Below are 20494 nucleotides of genomic sequence, written 5' to 3' on the forward strand. Positions count from 1 at the left end.
CTCTGCAGGCTCCAGGGCTTCCTGGCAGAATTCATGTGTACTGTAGGCACTCGATGTGCAAACTACTTCGAACTTTTTTTAGGGTGTCCCATTCAACTTACACTCTTTTCAGGGTTAGAAGCAGATATTGGGGAAATAACACAAAGAACAAATAGATAATTTGAAAAAAGAATGGATAGTGATTTCTTGAGTAAATCATTGACCTGTGTTTATTAAAGCTAATATAAATTCAGCCGTGGATGTGGTCATGGTTAATCCAGGTGGTTGAAAACCTGCTTTTTTTTTTTTTTTCGGTACACGGGCCTCTCACTGTTGTGGCCTCTCCCGTTGTGGAGCACAGGCTCCAGATGCGCAGGCTCAGCGGCCATGTCTCACGGGCCTAGCCGCTCTGCGGCATGTGGGATCTTCCCGGACTGGGGCACCAACCCGTGTTCCCTACATCGGCAGGAGGACTCTCAACCACTGCACCACCAGGGAAGCCCCAACCTGCTATTTTAAAGGTAGTATGGAAAAGAAATCAGGAGTATCACATATGCTACCTCAAAAACAAAACAAAAAACCCAACCATGGCAACATACCATATGGTCAGAGAACAGACACAAAGAAAGAGAAAAGGCATTAGCGTGTACTTTTAAACTAAAGTTTCTAAAAACAGACTTGAAGACTTCCCTGGTGACACAGTGGATAAGAATCCACCTGCCAGTGCAGGGGACACAGGTTCGAACCCTAGTCTGGGAAGATCCCATATGTCGTGGAGGAACTAAGCCCATGCGCCACAACTACTGAGCCTGCGCTCTAGAGCCCACGTGCCACAACTGCTGAGCCCATGTGCCCCAGCTACTGCAGCCCATGCGCCTAGAGCCCACACTCCGAAACAAGAGAAGCCACCACAAGGAGAAGCCTGCGCACCACAACAAGAGTAGCCCCCCACTCGCCGCAACTAAAGAAAGCCTGCACGTAGCAACGAAAACCCAACACAGACAAAAATAAATAGAATTAAATCTAAAATAAATAAATAATAAAAACAGACTTGTTGATAACTGACCTTGACCCCATGCTTCCTGTACAGCCCAGAGCTGGCTTTTAATGTGAGTCTTCTTCTTATGTTTGCTTTTCTCCCTGCCTGTTTCGTTGTAGTTACCAGCAGCAATTTCTGAGAAAACCTTGACCTTCCCTTTGATAAAGCAAGCCGGGAAACTAGAGAAAACCAACTTTAACCTTCCAACTAAAGCTACCCTCAACCAACATGCTTCAGAGAAAAAAAAAAAAAACCTTTATTTTTAAATTTTTATACCCGAAGAGCTTGGAGTCTCTGCTGTGTTTATACATCTTTGGCTCCTTCCCACTAGGGGCCCTATCGTTCGGGCTCTGTGTGCTGCAAGCAACAGAAACCAGCTCTAGCAAGCCTCAGGGATGGAGCACTTCAGGGTAGCACCCCAGCCAGGGCTCAAAACCAGCTTCCTTATTTTCCCCACCATGTTCACAGCAGCATAGTTATAATAGCCAAGAGGTAGAAACCACACAAGTGCCCATGACACTTAATGGATAAACAAAATACACACTAAACTGTATGGTGGAATATTATTTAGCCTTAAAAATGAAGGAAGGGCTTCCCTGGTGGCGCAGTGGTTGAGAGTCCGCCTGCCGATGCAGGGGACACGGGTTCATGCCCCAGTCCGGGAGGATCCCACATGCCGCAGAGCGGCTGGGCCCGTGAGCCATGGCCGCTGAGCCTGTGCGTCCGGAGCCTGTGCTCCACAACGAGAGAGGCCACAGCAGTGAGAGGCCCGCCTACCACACACACACAAAAATAATAAAATAAAAGAAGGAAATTCTGACATGTTACAACATGGATGAACCTTGAGGGCATTATGCTAAGTGAAATACGCCAGTCACAAAAAGACAGGTACCATGTGATTTCACTTATTTGAGGTACTTGGTACTTAGAGTAGTCCAATTCATAGAGACACAATGTTGGTCACCACGGGCTGGGTGGCGGAGGGAATGGGGAGTTGTTGTCTAATGGTTAATAGAGTTTACGTTTTGCAAGACGAAAAAGTTCTGGAGATCCATCTCACAGAAATGTGACTATACATAACACCACTGAACTGTATACTTTAAAATGGCTAAGATGATAAATTTTATGTTGCAGGTTATTTACCACAATTTGAAAAATAAATAAACAGCTTCCCTCTCTCCATGTCTGGGCTCCACTCCCTCATGCTGGCTGCATTCTGAAGTCCCACCAGGTCACTCCAGATCCTGGTGTCCAGCCAAGTCTTCTTGGGTCTCCTTGGCTCTGATTGCATCACTTGCCCCACCACTGAACCAATCAGTATGTCCAGGGAGTGTGATTGGTTGATTGCTTAGCCCCACCCACAGCAATGGGCCGACAGATTAGGAGAGAGATTCCTGGAATTTCCAGAAGAGCCAGGTGGGTTGCGGCCTGTCCACTACGGCAGTGGATCACTTGAGGCATGAGATATGACCACTCCCTTCAGCACCCTGGCAGTTAGTGAGCAGTGAGGCACATCTACCTGAGCATCCCAGCACAAAAGGGAATTCCTCCACACTACCCGTGGTCTCTCGATTTGTTTTCTATCAGGCGGGGGTAAAACATATTCAAATTTCCCCCTTCCCACCTTCAGCCCTTTCATTCAATAAATCTTTATTAAATCGATGAGGAAAGGTTGTAGGAATGATTGAGGCAAGACAGCCCCAGAGGAGAGGACGGGAAGGGATAGGATGGATGGAGAAGTGAGTGCAAGGCAGGAGCAGGACACCTCAGCTTCTGAAAGGAGAGAAAGGAAGAAAGCTTCGGTGGAGACCGAGGTGCCCACAGTGGAGAGAAATTCGAATCTTCACATAAGGTAACAGAGTTCTGGAACACTGCCAAGTCCGTTCCTGAAACAGGTTTCAACGGGGCCAGTGTCATCATAAATGCTGGGCCAGGTGTCGCCAGGCAATTGGAGTTTGATTTTCCCGAACAGTGTTCTCCCTGACTCCAAAAAAGTCTTCAGGGGAATTCACCAGATTCTTGACTTGGCTGGGAAAGACTGTAGCTAAAAGACTGGTTTGGGAACCTGAGTGAGTGGAGAACCTTCCTCTTGAATACAATCCAGCTGGAGCTATAGGAAGTTCTGTCTGCCAGTGCTCCTATTTCGGAAGCATTCTGTCCTGTTTCTCATTATGTGTCTGCAGTCTGCAGAAAGAGAAACGTGACCGCCACAGGCGGCAAACCTTTGAACTTAGCTTCTTCCTTGAAAAGTGTGTTTTTTTCTGCCAAGCGACTGGGGGTGGGGTTGGGGCAGAGAAGGGAGAGAGAGACAGAGAGGGAAAGAGCTTTCCAGAACCCCAGTCCCACCACCCTCTCCACCACCACCTGAGCTTGGTGAAGTCCTTAACCTCTCCAAGCCTCATTTGTAAGCTAGGAATAAGGAGAGCTCCTCCCCTTCAGGGCTATCGCGAGAAATCGGTGAGTAATTACAGTAAATGGTAGCATTCACGATGGTCACGGTTTAACCACTAGGCACAGGGAGGGATGGCCACAACAGCATTAACCAAGAAAAAGCCAGGTGTCAGCACCTCTCAGCATTTGCTTCTCCCGGTGTAGATGGATTTTGATGTGCTCTCTAATGAAAGTAGATACAGACATCTTCCGCCGGGTTAGATGAAAAAAGGTTCCCTCGATAGATATTTATGGAGCGTCTGCCAAGAATCAGATGTGGCAGATGTTGAGGATCACAGGCTAATGAGCCAGCTGGGTTTCGAGCCAGGTGGGGTGCCTGCCACCCCAGAGCTCTCGGCTTCGGGGAACAGGTGGAATGGGAGTGCCAGGGAGACACACAGTGTGGATGTGTGTGTCCTGGAGAGCTGGGCTTGAATCTCGGAGATGTGTTCATTCATTCTTTCAACCAATATTTAAGGACCTACTGTGTATGTGCCAAGGGTTTATTCTAGGAGCTGAGGATACGGTGCTGAGCAAGGTAGACAAAAAGCTGTCAGCCTCTCAGAGCTCAGAGGTGGCGTTGTACCAGCTCAGACGCTCACTGCCAAATCTGTGGTCCTGGGAAAGTCACTAGGTCTTGCTCAGCCTCGGGCTCATCACAGAGCATCAGGGGTATTAAATGAGGTAATGCATGTGAATCTCTTGACTGGGTGCCTGGCACGAAGGCTGCACCCAATAAATGGTGGTGCGATAGTGTGCAAGGTGACCCATGGTGGGGACCGCCATCCCAAATTTGGGGAGAGTGTGGGAGGGATTCTTGGGAGAAGTGACTTATACGCCGAAATCTAGGGCAGCAATTATGTCGCCGGGACAGAAAGGTGAAGACCACCCCAGCTGCTCGTAACCTCCCCTGACCCTCTTGTCTGCCCCTGCAGGTCTCCTTCCCATGGGTGAGGGGCCCAGCACCTTGGCCAAGGCCACAGCCACCTTGGGCCACCCAGGAACTGAACCAGTCGCCCTCACCAACAGAGACCCCCTTCTACCCGGGCATCTGGACAGCGCCAGTGCAGAGGAGCTGGTCGCAGGGGTCCCCCGAGCCCCCCATGGTCCCACCAGCCTCCCACAGGCGGCCCGTGAGTGCCAGCGAGAAGATGTTCTCCTTCAAGGTGGACAGAGCCGCCCACAGCGTTCCCATCATCAGGCAAGGTACTCATGGGCGCTTCCTTGGCGGCTTAGGGGAGGGGCTTTTGCTAGGAGGATGGGTCTCAGTTTCTGCTTTCCCCTTTTTTTTTAAATTTTTATTGAGGTGCAGTTGATTTACAGTGTTGTGTTAGTTTCAGGTATGCAGCACACTGAATCTGTTCAACATGTACATGTATCCACTCTTTTTTAGCTTCTTTTCCCATATAGACCATTACAGAGTGTTGAGGAGACTTCCCTGTGCTATCCAGTAGGTCCTTCTTAGTTATCTCTTTTATGTATAGTATTGTGTATGTCAATCCCTCTCTTCCAATTTATCCCTCCCCCCTCTTATTCCCGGTAAGCATAAGTTTATTTTCTACGTCTGTAACTCTATCTCTGTTTTGTAGATAAGTTCATTTGTACCTTTTTTTAGATTCCACATATAAGCAATATGGTATGATATTTGTCTTTCTCTGGCTTTTGCTTATGTTCTCTGGTTCTGAAGTAGAACATAATCAAATGTGAAAAAATTGGGATAAGCAGAAAGTTAGAAAACAGTAAAAGATAAGCTGTCACCCTTATCACCAGAATTCTCCCTGTTGACTTTTTGGTACAAACTCCTCCAAGACTGTGCTCTGCCCATCTGCACACGTCAGTACCTCTGTGGTGAGTGAGTGTGTGTGTGTGTGTGTGTGTGTGTGTGTGTTTGTACATATATATGAATATATATGAATTTGTATCAGAATCTAAATTTATATACTTCAACTCAGATGTACAGACATATTGGTAACTGAAATCCCTCTTGCCTTAGGAGGTTTTTAAATATTTTATTACCATTTTACAGGTAAGAGGAGACTGAGGCTTATGGAGAAAATTATTTCTCCGGAGGTTATGTATTCAATCTAATCTAAAATAACGCTTTTCGGTCAAATTTAAGGCTGGTTATCTCAGTGACTGTCACTCACAGCCTGGTCACTTTGGGGACACACAGCCATCAGGGTTTCCTTCTCCCCCCCTCCCCCCCAGGAGGCCTCATGGCACTTGGGGAGGAGACTTCCTGTCTGTCACCATCCTCTTGGCCTTGCCAGGCTTACTGGCAGAGTAGCTGGGTCGACTTAGTCCCTGGCATGATTCCCAGGTTTCTTCTGTGGCCACTGGTGTGGAGGTCCCATTCTCTGTTTTCTGTGTCCCAGCCCCAGACCCCTCTGAGTCCCCAGGTCTCTCGATGCCTCCACACCCTTCCCTGGTCTCACTCAGGACCACTCACCTAGTCACTTCCCTCAGCCATTCAAATAATAGTTATTATTCTGAAATAAACAGACTAAGGAGCAAATGAAAGGTATCTCTGCAGTTTACATCATCATCATCATCATCTAAGGAACGCTCATGTACCAACCACCCAAGTTAAGAAATTACTCAGCCATATGCCCCCAGCATTTTTTTTAATTTAATTTTATTTATTTCTTTATTTATGGCTGTGTTGGGTCGTCACTTCTGTGCGAGGGCTTTCTACAGCTGCGGCGAGCAGGGGCCACTCTTCATCACGGTGCGCGGGCCTCTAACCATCGCGGCCTCTCTTGTTGCGGAGCACAAGTTCCAGCCGCGCAGGCTCAGTAGTTGTGGCTCACGGGTCCAGCTGCTCCGTGGCATGTGGGATCTTCCCAGACCAGGGTTCGAACCTGTGTCCCCTGCATTGGCAGGCAGACTCTCAAACACTGCGCCACCAGGGAAGCCCCCCCCACCAGCATTTTAATGTGAAGACTTTCAAACATACAGCAAAGCAAAAAGAATTTTACAGAGACAGCTCTCCTCCTAATTCTACCGCTAACACTTTGCTGTACTCTTTATTACATTTCTGTCTACCCATCCTTCTTGTCCTGCATTAATCCATCTTATTTTTTGGATGCATTTCAAAATAAATAGCACACATCTGTAGTCCTCCCCCTAAATGTTTTAGCACATATACCATTAACTAGAACTCAACATTTTTTGTCTCCTTCATGTAAAATGAACACAGAATGTGTATTAGTTATCATGAATGCATAACGAATTCTCCCCAAACGTAGTAGCCTAAAGCCAAATCAAACATGTGTTATCATCTATACGGTTTCTGTGGGGTCAGGAATTTGGCAGCAGCTTAGCAGGACGGCTGTGGCTCAGGGTCCCTCGTAAGGCTGCAGTCATCTGAAGGCTTGACCTGGGCCAGAGGATCCACTTCGAACACGGCTGCTCACATGGGTGTCAGCAGGAGGCCCCGGTTCCTCACCACATGGGCCTCCCCAGAGAGTGGCTCGAGCGTTCTCATGACACGGCAGCTGCTCCTCCTGAGCAAGTGATCCTGGAGGACAAGATGGAAATGGCAACATCTCTTGTGAGTAAGCCTCAGAAGTCATGCTCTGTCATTGTTGCAATATCCTGATGGTTACCCAGGGCATCACCCTCCAGTGTGGGAGAAGACTACACAGGGGCCTGAAGACCAGGAGGCGGGGATTATCAGCAGTCATCTTGGAGGCCGGCTACCACAGCCTGCCCTCGGGTCCTCAATGATTCACACTCCTCCTCCTCTCTCCCGAGGCGCCCCAAAATCTCACCCCAGTAACAGCATCGGCTCAAATTCCAGAATCTCGTCTAAATCAAGTCCAGGTACAGATGGGGCTCATGGGTGTAGTACGTTACGTTCAGCTCATCAAGTACTACTTCCAGAAATCTGAAGACCTCTGAACAAAGGGTCTGTCCCTCACACACCCAGCACATATTGGTGGGACAGACATAGCATCACTGCTACATACACTCCTCTTGTTCCAAAAGAAGAAAAACAGGAAACACACAGGAGTCCCTGGCCCAAAGCAGTTCTGAAGTCCAGCTGGGAAAATATCGGCAGTTCCTTGACTGGGCTTCAGTCCAACTCTTGCCCAGAAATGACTTTCCAGGGCTCTTGGCTCTGCCCCTGGTCCGTGAGTTCCGCCTTCTGAGTCGTCCTCCCTTTCCTATGAAAGGTGTCCCATGGATGTGGCTGCATAGTTTTATAGCCTGCTTCCTGCCTGTAGAAGCTTGGGGGTCCAGACGCTTCTTTGACTTTTGTGGGTCTCTGTCAGTGTGAGTTGGCAGTGCTTCTTATTGGGGTTCATCCTATCAGGCAAAAACCACGCCCACAGACTTTTTTGTCACAAGCCCTTCCACCATGGGCTTCTGCAAAGACTGACAAAGGACCGAAGCTTCTTAGAAGCCCAGTTCTTTGACCGAAGGGTTCTCTTGGACACTGCCCTGGATCTGTATTCTTAACAAAGGATTTTACAACCACACCCTCAGCTTCTTCTCTGGACTGTGTTTTCTTGAGAGTGCCCTTGATTTGATCTTTGCCCAGAACCTGTTTCTTACATTTCATTTGCCACCTGGAGAGGCAGGGAATTTTCAAGCCCAGAACATTGCCCTGATTTAACAGCCCTTGCTTTAACTGTCTCTCCCCCTCACATTTCACTATAAGTAGCAAGAAGTAACCAGGCAGCACCTTCCAAGACTCTGTCTGGGACTCTCTTTAGCTTGACCACTCAGCCTCATCACAAACATTTTCTACCTTCCTCATGACCACAGGCAACGTGTTAGGAAACCTTCTGCCACCACCTGACAAGGATCCCTTAACCCCAGTAACATTTTCCTCACTTTCCTGGAACCCTTCCCTCACTGCCTCCTCAAAGGCCATCGGGCTTCTACTAAGACTATTCACGCTTTCTCAAGGACTCTTGGCCAAAGTCCTCCAGCTTCTGGCCACTGTTCCATCCCAAACCACTCCACATTGTAGGGTTTTTGTTAAATTTTGCACCACTCCTGGTGCCCAAACCTGTATTTGCTACTTATTGTTGCATAACAAATTACTGCAGGATGTAATGGCCTAAAACAACAGTAAACATTTGTTATCTCCCAGTTTCTCTGAGTCAGGAAGTTGGGAATGGCTTCGCTGGGGGATTCTTGCTCAGGCTTGTCCATGAGGTGGCAGTCATGGTGGTGGCTGGGCTGTGGTCCTCTGGAGGCTTGTCTGGGGCTGGAGGACCCACCTCTAGGATGGTTCACTCACATGGCTTTTGGTAAGAGGCCTCAGTTCTTCACTAAGTGCACCTCTCCATACGTTGCTTGAGCATCCTCAAGCTGCCAGCTCCTCCAGACAAGTGGTCCTAGCGAGTGAGGCAGAAGCTGCAATGTCTTTTAGGATCTAACCTCAGGAATCAAACTGTGTCATTTCTGCAATATCCTTGGTTACATAGAGAAGCTTTGTTACGGACTGAATTGCATTCCCCCAAAATGCATATGCTGAGGCCTCAATCCCAATATCGCAGAATGTGACCCTATTTGGAGATAGTGTATTGAAATAGATGAGTAAGTTAAAATGAGATGATTGGGTGGGCCCTAATCCAAGGGCTGGTGTCCTTGTAAGAAGAGAGAGAGAGACGCCAGGGATGCACGTGCACAGAGAAAAGGGCATGTGAGGACACAGTAGGAAGGTGGCCGTCTGCAAGCCAAGGAGAGAGGCCTAACCCTGCCCACACCTTGATCTTGGACTTCCAGCCTCCAGAACTGTGAGAAAATGAATTTCTTTTGTTAAGACCTCCTGTGGTGTTTTGTTATGGCAGCCCCAGCTAACTAATATAAAGTCCATCCAGTATTGGAGAGGATGATGCAAGGGTCTGAATACCAGGAGACAAAAATCAGTGGGGCCATCTTGGAGACTGGCTACCACATCCTGAAAAGTGTTAGACCTTGAATGTGCTCACTGAGTTGTGCCAATCGTGCACAACTATGTAACCCAAATTCCTATCAAGATATAGAACATTACCATCACCCCAGAAAGTTCCCTCATGTCCCTCCCCAGTCAATTCCCAGCCCCAGGCCCCAGAGGCACCCACTCTTCTGAATTCTTTTCCCGCCATGGATTAGATATTCCTGTTCTAGAATCTCAAGTACACAGAACCATGTAGTACATGTTCCTTTGTGGAAGGCTTTTTTCACTCAGCATAGTATTTCTGAGATTCATTCATTTTGTTGTATGCATCATGTTCTGTCTTATGAACATATATACAGGGTTTTTGGGTTTTTTTTTTAATGTGTCCTTTGGACACATGGCACATGGGCTGTTTCTTTTCTTTTTTTCACTCTGCCATTTAAATTTTTCCACTGTAATCACCGGTTTCTCCAGTGCCATGCTGAACTTGGGGCTTCTCTGAAGGACTTGGATTCCCCCTGGAGAAATGAAGGATGAGTCGTATGGCTTAGAGTCCCTCACATCTACCTGGGCTCTATCTCCTCAGCCTCTCAGCCAGGTCTCATGTTTCCAAACGTTTGCCCTCGTTCCCCTGACACTCTCGCCATCCTCAGAAAAGGACTTTCATCTTCCCGTGTCATGGGGAGTTCCTTTGTGTCTGGGCCTCTCTACTCCACGCTTTAGAGCAAACTCTGTGCTCCAGTCCTCCATGCTGTCTCTTGACGGAAAACACCTCTTTTTAAGGGTTCCGAGAAAGCTCTTTCCTCTCTTAGCAAAGCTGGGCTCTTCCAATTAAATTGGCTTACTGTTAGACTGTCACCTTGCTTTAGACTTGAAAAATTCTATTTGAAAACCCAAAGCCAAGGATTTATTTACTGCAGATCAGGTCAGGGTTTCTCAATCTTGGCACAGTGACAGGTGGGTCGCATAACTCCTTGTTGAAGGATCTGTCCTGTCCACTGTCGAATGTTTAGCAGCATCCCTGACTCCTACCCACCAGAGATACCAGTAGCAACACCACCACCACCAACCGCCCTAACTGTGGTACTCAAAAATGTCTCCAGACATTGTCAAAAATCAAAACATCATTTTGCCTGGGGGAAAAATCACCCTGTTCTAGTTAATACTCATCCTTCCTTTACCACAAGGCAATAAAACGTCAGCTCCAAGGCCAAATCTTAATGGCAAGAGCTCATGGGAGGTGGGGAAGAATTACTGAGAAAAGAAAATATGTGGAGTGACTTATTAAAATAGCATCTTGATTCATATATATATATATATTTTTTCCCAATAATGGGATCATATGAACCTAACATAGGTAACCTTTTTTTTTCTTTTTTTGGCCGTGCCGCTCAGCTTGCAGGATCTTTGTTCCCCAGCCAGGGATGGAACCTGTGCCCCCTGCAGTGGAAGCACAGAATCCTAATCACTGGACTGCCAAGGAATTCCCTACCTGATTTTTAAAATTCAATAATATGTCATAAACATCTTCCCACTTCAATACATTGACTACATAGTGGTTAAAAGCATAGGCTCTGAATCCAACAAACTTAGGTTCATCCCTTGACTCTACCACTTACCAGCTGTGTGTCCTTGAGCAGGTGACTTGACGTCTCTGTGCCTCATATCTCTCACGTATAAAATGGAGATGGGAATAATAATGCCTATATCACTGGGTTGTTATGAAGACGAAATCGTATCCTGCCTGTAAGTGCTGAGCACGGCGCCTGGTGCATAGCGAACATTCAGTAAATATTAAAATATTTAATATTTTAATATTTAAATTTTAAATTTTACAATCTTAATAATTTGTATATTTTAAATTTTAATATTTAAATTTTAAATATTAAAATTTAAAAATTAAGTTATTACCTAACCATGATTGTTATTTAACTTTTATTTACAACTTACAATGTCTGAAAGACACAGTTAAGGTGCACACATACTGCCCCTGCTGCAGACTGGTGATTATTGGAGCGCACCAGGACAGCTGGGGGTTGTTAAAATATTAAAGTAACTCCCCTGGCTTTTGGCCAACAGCTCATGCCCGAAAATTCTTAAAGTGCCTGCGTCCCCATATCCACCGTCCCACCGCCCCAGACCTCCCGACTCTCCCTGGGGCTTCTCCCCACTGGGACCTCCGAAGGATCCAGCATCTAGAGTTAAGCCGGTTTGGTCATACATGGCCCTTAGGTTCTTTTTGATAAATAACAGTAGCCGGTAAAGAAGTTTGGGGCAGGTGAGGGGTAACTGCTCCCGCACCTCCCTGCCTGGGTGTAAGGAAAGCAAGTCTCAGAGCAAATTCTAGTCCCACAAAGACTTTGAGTAAACACACCTTCCCCAGTAAAGGGACCCCATCGATCAGCCTGTTCTGTAAGTTTGATGAAGTCCCCCCTCCGGCCATCATCTTGCAGGGAAGCGTCCCTCAAGACAGCCACGACAGGTTCACAGAGGCAGCCGGAGTCACCCCTAGAGATGGCATCAGACGCCAGAACTCTAAGCTGAGACTGGACAGGGGCCCAGTTAGGGTCAGACCCCGAGGCCCTCCCTGGGGACACAGTCCAGGCAGTACCTTCCTCCAGTGGGAGCCGATTTCTTGAGGAATATGAAAACAGATGAAATCTTCCTCCTGAAAACTCAGTTTCCAAATTGAGATGCGCAATCAGTGTAAAATAAACCCCGGATTTCAAAGGCTTCATGCCTCGAAGAAAAAGAATATAAAATATCTCCATATTTTTTGTCGATTACATGTTGAAATGATGCTTTTTAATGTATTGGGTTAAATAAAATTGATCATTAAAAATTCCTCTCTTCTTTTTACCTTTTTCACGTGACTACTAGAAAATTGAAAATTGCATTCTGTAGCTCCCATTATTTCTCTATCAGGCACTGCTGCTGTAGTCAGTTAGGACTTTGCTGCTCAGGATCCAAGAGAGTCAGATGGGGGCAGTGAGCTTCAAATAAAAGTTTTCTAATCATGGACCTAGTTGGGGAGGTGGAGGGAGAGAAAATGGGCAGCTGCTGAAGTTCCAGGCCCTTCTGTTCCTCGCGCCCCAGGGAACACTGTGGCCAGGGCTGCTCATTCAACACGCAAGGCTGTGCATTCTCTGGGCACCACAGGCCATCAGCTATGTCCACTAGAGGTTCTAGGGTCCACAAAGAGGTTTGAGACCTGGCTGGGGGGCAGGAATCTTTGACTCTAAAATGCATAAATAAAAAAGGCAGAAGCAAAATGAATAGATGATGAATGTCCACAAACATGACAGTGCCTGCTTCATCCATCATTGATGTTAAGACTCATGAAAGTTTCATCACCACTGAAAACAATTTGTTCAGCTTCTCACTTCACAGGAAGATAAGAATGTGCAGTGACTGTCCAGAAACCATAGTCACCTGGAAATTTAAAATACGCTGCTTGGGCCCAAGTGGTTTCACAAGTAGAATTATAGAAATCTTTACAAACGTTTCTACACCAAGAAAAAGAAATATATTCAGTGTTGATGTGAGTGAATTGCGAGATGTCTGATGTGATACAGAGTGGGGTCCCCAAACACAATGCCATAATCCCTGAAAGTCATATAAAAAGGCCTTGTAATACTGGGGTAAATAAGAAAAAATATAGGAAAGCTTAAATGGCCATCAAGTGGATCCTAGTTAAACACGTTTGGCACACTTGTACAATGGACCCCAATGCTACCCTGGAAAAGAACCCAGTACAGCCTCAAATACTGACATGGGAAGATGTTTTTGATATTGTTAGCTGAAAAGTAAGCTGGATAAGCATCTCTGTCATGTAAATGCATTTTTGTTTATTGAAAAGATATGGCTGCAATATAAACAAACATAGCTAATCTTTAGGGCTAAATGCTCTACTTGAGGGGTCAGCAAACTTTTCCTGTAAAGAGCCAGATAGTAAATACTGTAGTACTTGTGGGTCACATGGTCTCTGCTGCAACTACTCAGCTCTGCCTTTGTAGCTGGGAAGCAGCCATAAATAATATGTAAATGATCACTGTGGCTATGTTGCAATAAAACTTTATTTACAAACATAGGCAGAATTCCAGATTTGGCCGCAGGGCCATAATTTGCCAAGCCCTGCTCTATATCATTATTCTATTTAATCTCCAGATAGCCCTTTATAACAGAGACTATCAGGGATCCTGAATTATGTATGTGGAAACGAAGGCTTAGAGAGAGCAAATGACTTGCCCAAGGTCCTCAGCTCTTATGCAGCATAGAAAAAAGTCTGGAAAGAGACACACCACAGTGCATCAGTGCAGTTAACGCTGGGGAAGAGAAATGAGGCAGCTCTTACCCTTTCCAGTCCTCCTGTAATGCTTTCAGTGCATAAGTCTCATGAATGTGAAGGTTAATCTGAAAATATTCTTTAAGACTTTGGGGAAACTCACTGTCTCCTCTGCCTTCTCTGTTGACCTTGTGTGTTAGTGTGGACCAACGCGGCGGAACTGTCGGAACAATCAGTGGCCGAGGAAAGTCCTGGGACAGGGCCCTACAGAGAAATTTTTGTGGACCAGGACCTGTCCCAGCACGATAAGGTGAGGGGTCTTGGGGAAGCACAGAGCTACAGCAGCAAGAGGGACCATGGAGAGATTGCCACTGCCTCTTGTTCTCTGTGTCTCAAGGACTGTCCCTTTTTCCTACTTCCAAGAAACCATCTCTTCCTCCCAAGACATTCAGCCAGGTTTGGCCACTGCTCATTTTATCCCAAATAACATCTACAACTACAAGGTACTGAGCACCTACTGTGTGCTGGGCCATGTCCTGTGCACTTGACATTTATTAGCTCGTTAATCTTCACCATCTTCAAAAAAGATTTTATCACCCTCACTTTGCAGATGAGGAAACTGAAGCTCAGAGAGGTTCAGTAATGTGTTCAAGGCTGTCCAATGCAAGGAGCAGTGTTAGGATTCAAAGCGAGGTCTGGTTAGCTTCTCAGCGGGTACTTCTAACTCCCACACAGTAATCACTTGGTCAACCTTCAGTGATGGAACAGTGATGCAAAAACACGTTCCTAGCAGGAGGAATTGAGCCCTGAAGTCAGGGAGGCGTGGGCCGAGAGACTCGTTAAAGAACCAGAGAGGTTTAAAACAGGGATGCGAGCAGAACAGGTGGATTCAAGCCATCCTGGGAAGGGCCCAGGTCAATTTCTCCCCACTTAGACACGACTTGAAAGTTACTCTAAAAGAAGCAGTCTATAATATCTCGCTTTCCTTCAGGGCCAGGGCCTGCTCCTGCAGCAATTCTCAGAGTTTGTGAGGAGCAGACCTACCTGGGGTTCTTGTCAGACACGGAAATCCAAACCTTCAGGAGGCAGGGGGTTCCAACCCAGGCATCCTGGGACCAGACTCTGCAAAATGTTGCAGAAAGGCGAGAAGCCACACTCAGATTCTGTATTTATCGCTGTGTAACAAGCCATCCCAAAACTTAGCGGCTTCAAACAGCAATTCATTATTCCCCAGAATCTATGGGTTGACCTGGAAGGTTCCTTTGCTCGTGTCCCCTGGCCTCACTCATGCGGCCTCAGTCAGCCGCTGGCTTGGCCAGGCTGGTGGTCGGTCTCCATTGGCCTCCTTCCCACATCTAGGGCCTCAGCCAGGACGCCTGGACTGGTGCGCCCCTTTGTGCATGTGGTTTTTCATCACAGCACAGTGGTCTCAGGGTTCCCAGGGGGTCAGAGCAGAAGCTGCACAGCCTGTAAGAACTTGCCTGGAGATCATGCAGCATCACTTCCACTCCATTCCGTTAGTTAAAGCTAGTCACGGGGCCAGCCCAGACTAGAGGGTGAGGAAATAGACTGGATGGCAAAACTGCAAAGTATTTGTAGACATTTTTCAACCTGCCTCAATTTTAACTTGGAAATATAGTGCAACCACTATAATTTTTTCTATTTATAGAAAATTTTTATAAGCCATTTATCATTTTTTCTATTTATAATAGAAATAATTCTTTCTCTTGATAAGTCGTTTATACCCTGACTTGCCAGGACTCCTTCAAGTGACAATAAACAAATTAGCTTGAGGGGGAGCATTGATTAGCTCATCTTATTGGAAAATTTAAAGGGCCACTAGCTTCAGGTATGGCTAGATCCAGGAGCTTGAATAATGTCATCAGAACACCTCCCCACTACCAACTTCTCCCCTCTGTTTCCCTCAGTGTCTGGCTTTCTTCATAAGGCTGGCTTTGTGTGTTAGAAAAGACAAACTCAGGCAAACAAGCCTACATGATCCAAAAGAAGGCAAGATCCTCTCCCTCTGTAATCGATGTGTGAAATCTCTGATTGACCAGCTTGGGCCACATGCACATGGGGAGGTGGGACAGGAAGGAGCAGGGCACATGACTGACAGTCCTACCCAGACCAAATGGAAGGAGGAACACTCCCTCCAAGAAGGGCAAGGGGACCCTCAGCAGGAAAGCAGAACCCACAGCTGTCCACTGCCCTCTGCAAACTTCTTATATTCCAGCACTGGCACGGGGCCTGGCACTTAGTTGCTGCCCGTTGAATGTTTGTTGCATGAAAAATGAATAAGCACCTGGCTGATCATAACAGGGTGAAACAGGGGAAACTGCCCAGGAGTAGGGAATATGTCTGATGCTCTCTCTTGAAGTTTTGCCACCAACTTTCACAAGGACCCAAAGGAAGGCTCCTGGCAGCAGCTGGCTGTGTCAGACAGGCTTTCTCATGAGCGAGACCCTGTCCTTCCCCAGGTCACGGAGCTAGCAGGTCGTGAGGCTGACTGCATGGCTCTCCTGGGAATGAGCTGGCCCAGAAATTGCCCGTTTACCTCCTCCCGTGACTGCTTTGGAAAAGGCCTCTGGGGAATTTCTTCTTCTTCTTCTTCTTCTTCTTCAGTTTTTCTGACATTTTATTGATAACGTCTGGTGAGAAGTTTGGGGGAATTTTTTTTTCCTTTTTTGGAAAACCTAACCAATTCTTTGGCTGCAGAGCTTTATCACTGGAGAGATGGAGGACAGGGTTAATTATACCTGTGGGTACAGTCTACCAGCAATTTTGTTTTTCCAGCCAAAAGTTTACATGAGCCCATGCAAATAAATCAGTATTCCTGTCTCATTTACTTTCCAGATTGAGTTACCTGGAAAAAATTCATACATGAATAGCCAAAAGAGGCAGGAAATATTAGAAGAGAGGAAAGGGAAAACAAATAGTTCAGAATGTTTTAAGTTAAAACAAATAACCCTCATTATAGGCAGAATGTGGTCAAACAGAATGTTGTTTTCCTAAGTACCTTTCCTAGGTCCCCGGTGTGCTAGGCTGAATATTATAAATGAAAACACTCTAAGTAAACTTTCTAGCAACAAAAGTTCCCAAGTGGGATGGTTGTTCTTAATATGAAAGTCTAATTCTCGGGGAAAGGAAAGTTTCCGTACCTGTGAGGTACAGACATCCATTACAGGAGTCTATATACAAGTACATCATTTTAACCCAATTCTTGTCTCTATGAGATTTTCCAAGTGACAGAGATAGCCTTGAAAGTCTGCTTTTTCCCTCCCTGCCTGCCCTCACCTTCCCAAAGAATGATACCATATTTTTCCTGTCTTTCTTTAAATGGGCTCAGCCTTACACCCAGACCCACACCTAGTAAATTTCCCATCTGGCCTCCACCCAGGATGAAATAATTCTGCTGCTGGGAAAAGAAGTCAGCCGTCTCTCCGATTTTGAACTTGAATCTAAATACAAAGACACGGTGATAGCAAGCCTGCAGAACCAAGTGGCCAACCTGAGGCAGAAGCTGTTGGAAACAGCTGCCTCCAGGCAGAAGCAGAGGGTGATCCCGCCCAAGTTTCAGGTTCTGCATGAAGAGGACGATGCCCAACATAGAGAGATCCAGAGCTTGAAAAAGCAGGTAGGGCTCAGAGACAAGTGGGTCGGGGTCTTGGGGTCACAACACAGGGTGACAGCTCTCAGGTAGAGCCTTGGCGGAGCCACCCGGGTAGTTAGAAATGGGCAGTCAGCACAGCATGGAGAAGAGTGCAGATCCAGGGAGTGGAGGGTTGGCAAATTTCTAGCCTTGTAAGAACAATATTAGATTTGATTAAGTGCCTACCATGTTCAGGCCCCGGTGCAGGTGCTTTGGGTGCATTAGCTTATTTATTTATTTATTTATTTATTTATTTTATTTATTTATTTATTGGCTGCATTGGGTCTTCGTTGCTGTGCACGGGCTTTCTCTAGTTGCAGTGAGCAGGGGCTACTCTTCACTGCAGTGCGTGGGCTTCTCATTGCAGTGGCTTCTCTTGCTGCAGAGCATGGGCTTCAGTTGTTGCAGCATGAGGGCTTCAGTAGCTGTGGCTCGCGGACTCTAGAGTGCAGGCTCAGTAGTTGTGGCCCACGGGCATAGTTTCTCCACGGCATGTGGGATCTTCCTGGACCAGGGCCTGAACTCGTGTCCCCTGTATTGGCAGGCAGATTCTTAACCACTGCACCATGAGGGAAGTCCCCTCATTAGCTAGTTAAACCTCAGTCTTCTGACACATGCCATTCTACAGATGAGGAGACTGAGGCACGCTCAGAGATGCCCAGGAGCTTGTTACAGCTTGCACAGCAAGTGAGAGGCAGTGATGTGACTTGGGCTCAGCTCTGCCACCTTGTACACCTCATGCTTTCACACCCACTTTGCATTTCCACCCAACTCCTGTCGCTTCAGTGACCACTTCTCACACCCACCCGGACCCAGCCAGAAAGAGCTGGAGGTGGGGAGGAGGAACCCCACAGTGTTCCAAACACTGAGGCCTTTATCAAACCCTGAAGGCAGCTGCTGGTTCATTTATAGGGAATTTCACCAAAAAATCTCCACCCAGAATGTCTGGATTTACCAGTCAACTTCCTTCCTCCTGAAACTAAATCCAAAAAAGAAAAAAAAAATTTTTTTAAGTTTTAAAGAACTACTTTAAAATTGGCCACTGATCTTGTACATAAATTATATCGCAACAAAGTTGATAAAAAAGCAATTGGTCATTGATGAATTTTGGCCTCAGTGCATAATTCTGCTTAAAACCGTAGTCAGATTTGGTTCAACATGGCGGAGTAGAAGGACATGCTCTCACTCCCTCTTTCGAGAACACTGGAATCACAACTAACTGCTGAACAATCTTCGACAGGAAGACACTGGAACTCACCAAAAAAGATACCCCACATGCAAAGACAAAGGAGAAGGCGCACTGAGACAGTAGGAGGGGCGCAATCCCAATGAAATCAAATCTCATCACTGCTGGGTGGGTGACTCACAAACTGGAGAACACTTATACCACAGAAGTCCACCCACTGGAGTGAAGGTTCTGAGCCCCTCGTCGGGCTTCCCAACCTGAGAGTCCAGCAATGGGAGGAGGAATTCCTAGAGACTCAGACTTTGAAGGCTAGTGGGATTTGATTGCAGGACTTTGGCAGGACTGGGGGAAAGAGAGATTCCACTCTTGGAGGGCACACACAAAGTAGTGTGTGCATTGGGACCCAGGGGAAGGAGCAGTGACCCCCCTAGGAGACTGAACCAGATCTACCTGCTAGTGTTGGTGGGTGTCCTGCAGAGGCAGGGGACAGCTGTGGCTCACCAAGGGACAAGGGCACTGGCAGCAGAAGTTCTGGGAAGTATTCCTTGGCATGAGCCCTCCCAGAGTCTGCCCTTAGCTCCACCAAAGAGCCTGGGTAGGCTCCAGTGTTGGGTCACTTCAGGCCAAACAACTAACAGGGAGGGAACCCAGACCCACCCATCAGCAGACAAGCAGATTAAAGTTTTACTGAGCTCTGCCTACCAATGCCACAGCCAGCTCTACCCACCACCAGTCCCTCCTATCAGGAAACTTCCACAAGCCTCTTAGATAGCCTCATCCACCAGAGGGCAGACAGCAGCAACAAGAAGAACTACAATCCTGCAGCTTGTGGAACAAAAACAATATTCACAGAAAGACAGAAAAGATGAAAAGGCAGAGGGCTATGTAACAGATGAAGGAACAAGGTAAAACCCCAGAAAACAACTAAATGAAATGGAGATAGGCAACCTTCCAGAAAAAGAATTCAGAATAATGATAGTGAAGATGATCCTGGACCTCAGAAAAAGAATGGAGGCAAAGATCGAGAAGATGCAAGAAATGTTTAACAAAGATCTAGAAGAATTCAAGAACAAACAAACAGAGATGAACAATACAATAATTGAAAAAAAAACACACTAGAAGGAATCAATAGAATAACTGAGGCAAAAGAAACGGATAAGTGACCTGGAATACAGAATGGTGGAATTCACTGCTGCAGAACAGAATAAAGATAAAAGAATGAAAAGAAATGAAGACAGCTTAAGAGACCTCTGGGACAACATTAAACACAACAACGTTCACATTATACGGGTCCCAGAAGGAGAACAGAGAGAGAAAGGACCCGAGAAGATATTGAAGAGATTATAGTCAAAAACTTCCCTAACATCGGAAAGGAAATAGCCACCCAAGTCCAGGAAGCACAGAGAGTCCCATACAGGAGAAACCCAAGGAGAAACACACCGAGACACATAGTAATCAACTTGGCAAAAATTAAAGAAAAATTATTGACAGCAGCAAGGGAAAAATAACAAATAACATACAAGGGAACTCCCAGAAGGTTAACAGCTGATTTCTCAGCAGAAACTCTACCAACCAGAAGGGAGTGGCATGATATACTTAAAGTGATGAAAGGGAAGAACCTACAACCCAGATTACTCTACCCAGCAAGGATCTCATTGAGATTCGATGGAGAAATCAAAAGCTTGACAGACAAGCAAAAGCTAAGAGAATTCAGCACCACCAAACCAGCTCTACAACAAATGTTAAAGGAACTTCTCTAAGTGGGAAACACAAGAGAAGAAAAGGACCTACAAAAACAAACCCAAAACAATTAAGAAAATGGTCATAGAAACATACATATCGATAATTACCTTAAACGTGGATGGATCAAATGCTCCAACCAAAAGACACAGGGTTGCTGAAAGGATACAAAAACAAGACCTATCTATATGCTGTCTCCAGGCGACCCACTTCAGACCTAGGGACACATAGAGACTGAAAGTGAGGGGATGGAAAAAGATATTCCATGCAAATGGAAATCAAAGGAA

General features: G+C 46.4%; 1 protein-coding gene and 1 pseudogene across 2 annotated transcripts in view; both read left to right on the forward strand.

The window, feature by feature from the left end:
* Window positions 1–20494, forward strand: part of LOC308620762 (centrosomal protein of 78 kDa-like) — a 423604-nt pseudogene that overhangs the window by 289643 nt on the left and 113467 nt on the right. The gene's annotated exons all lie outside the window — the stretch shown is intronic.
* Window positions 1–20494, forward strand: part of LOC308620064 (forkhead-associated domain-containing protein 1-like) — a gene marked incomplete at its 3' end in the record, with an annotated part of 152088 nt that overhangs the window by 95908 nt on the left and 35686 nt on the right. Inside the window, exons 5-7 of the mRNA XM_081239402.1 lie at window positions 4384–4654; window positions 13830–13939; window positions 17030–17266. Of these exons, the coding sequence (XP_081095528.1) occupies window positions 4384–4654; window positions 13830–13939; window positions 17030–17266 (618 nt within the window). The remainder of the gene's footprint in view (window positions 1–4383; window positions 4655–13829; window positions 13940–17029; window positions 17267–20494) is intronic.

Source organism: Mesoplodon bidens (assembly GCF_964165515.1).
Source record: "Mesoplodon bidens genome assembly, chromosome: 7".
NCBI classification, from domain to species: Eukaryota; Metazoa; Chordata; class Mammalia; order Artiodactyla; family Ziphiidae; genus Mesoplodon; species Mesoplodon bidens.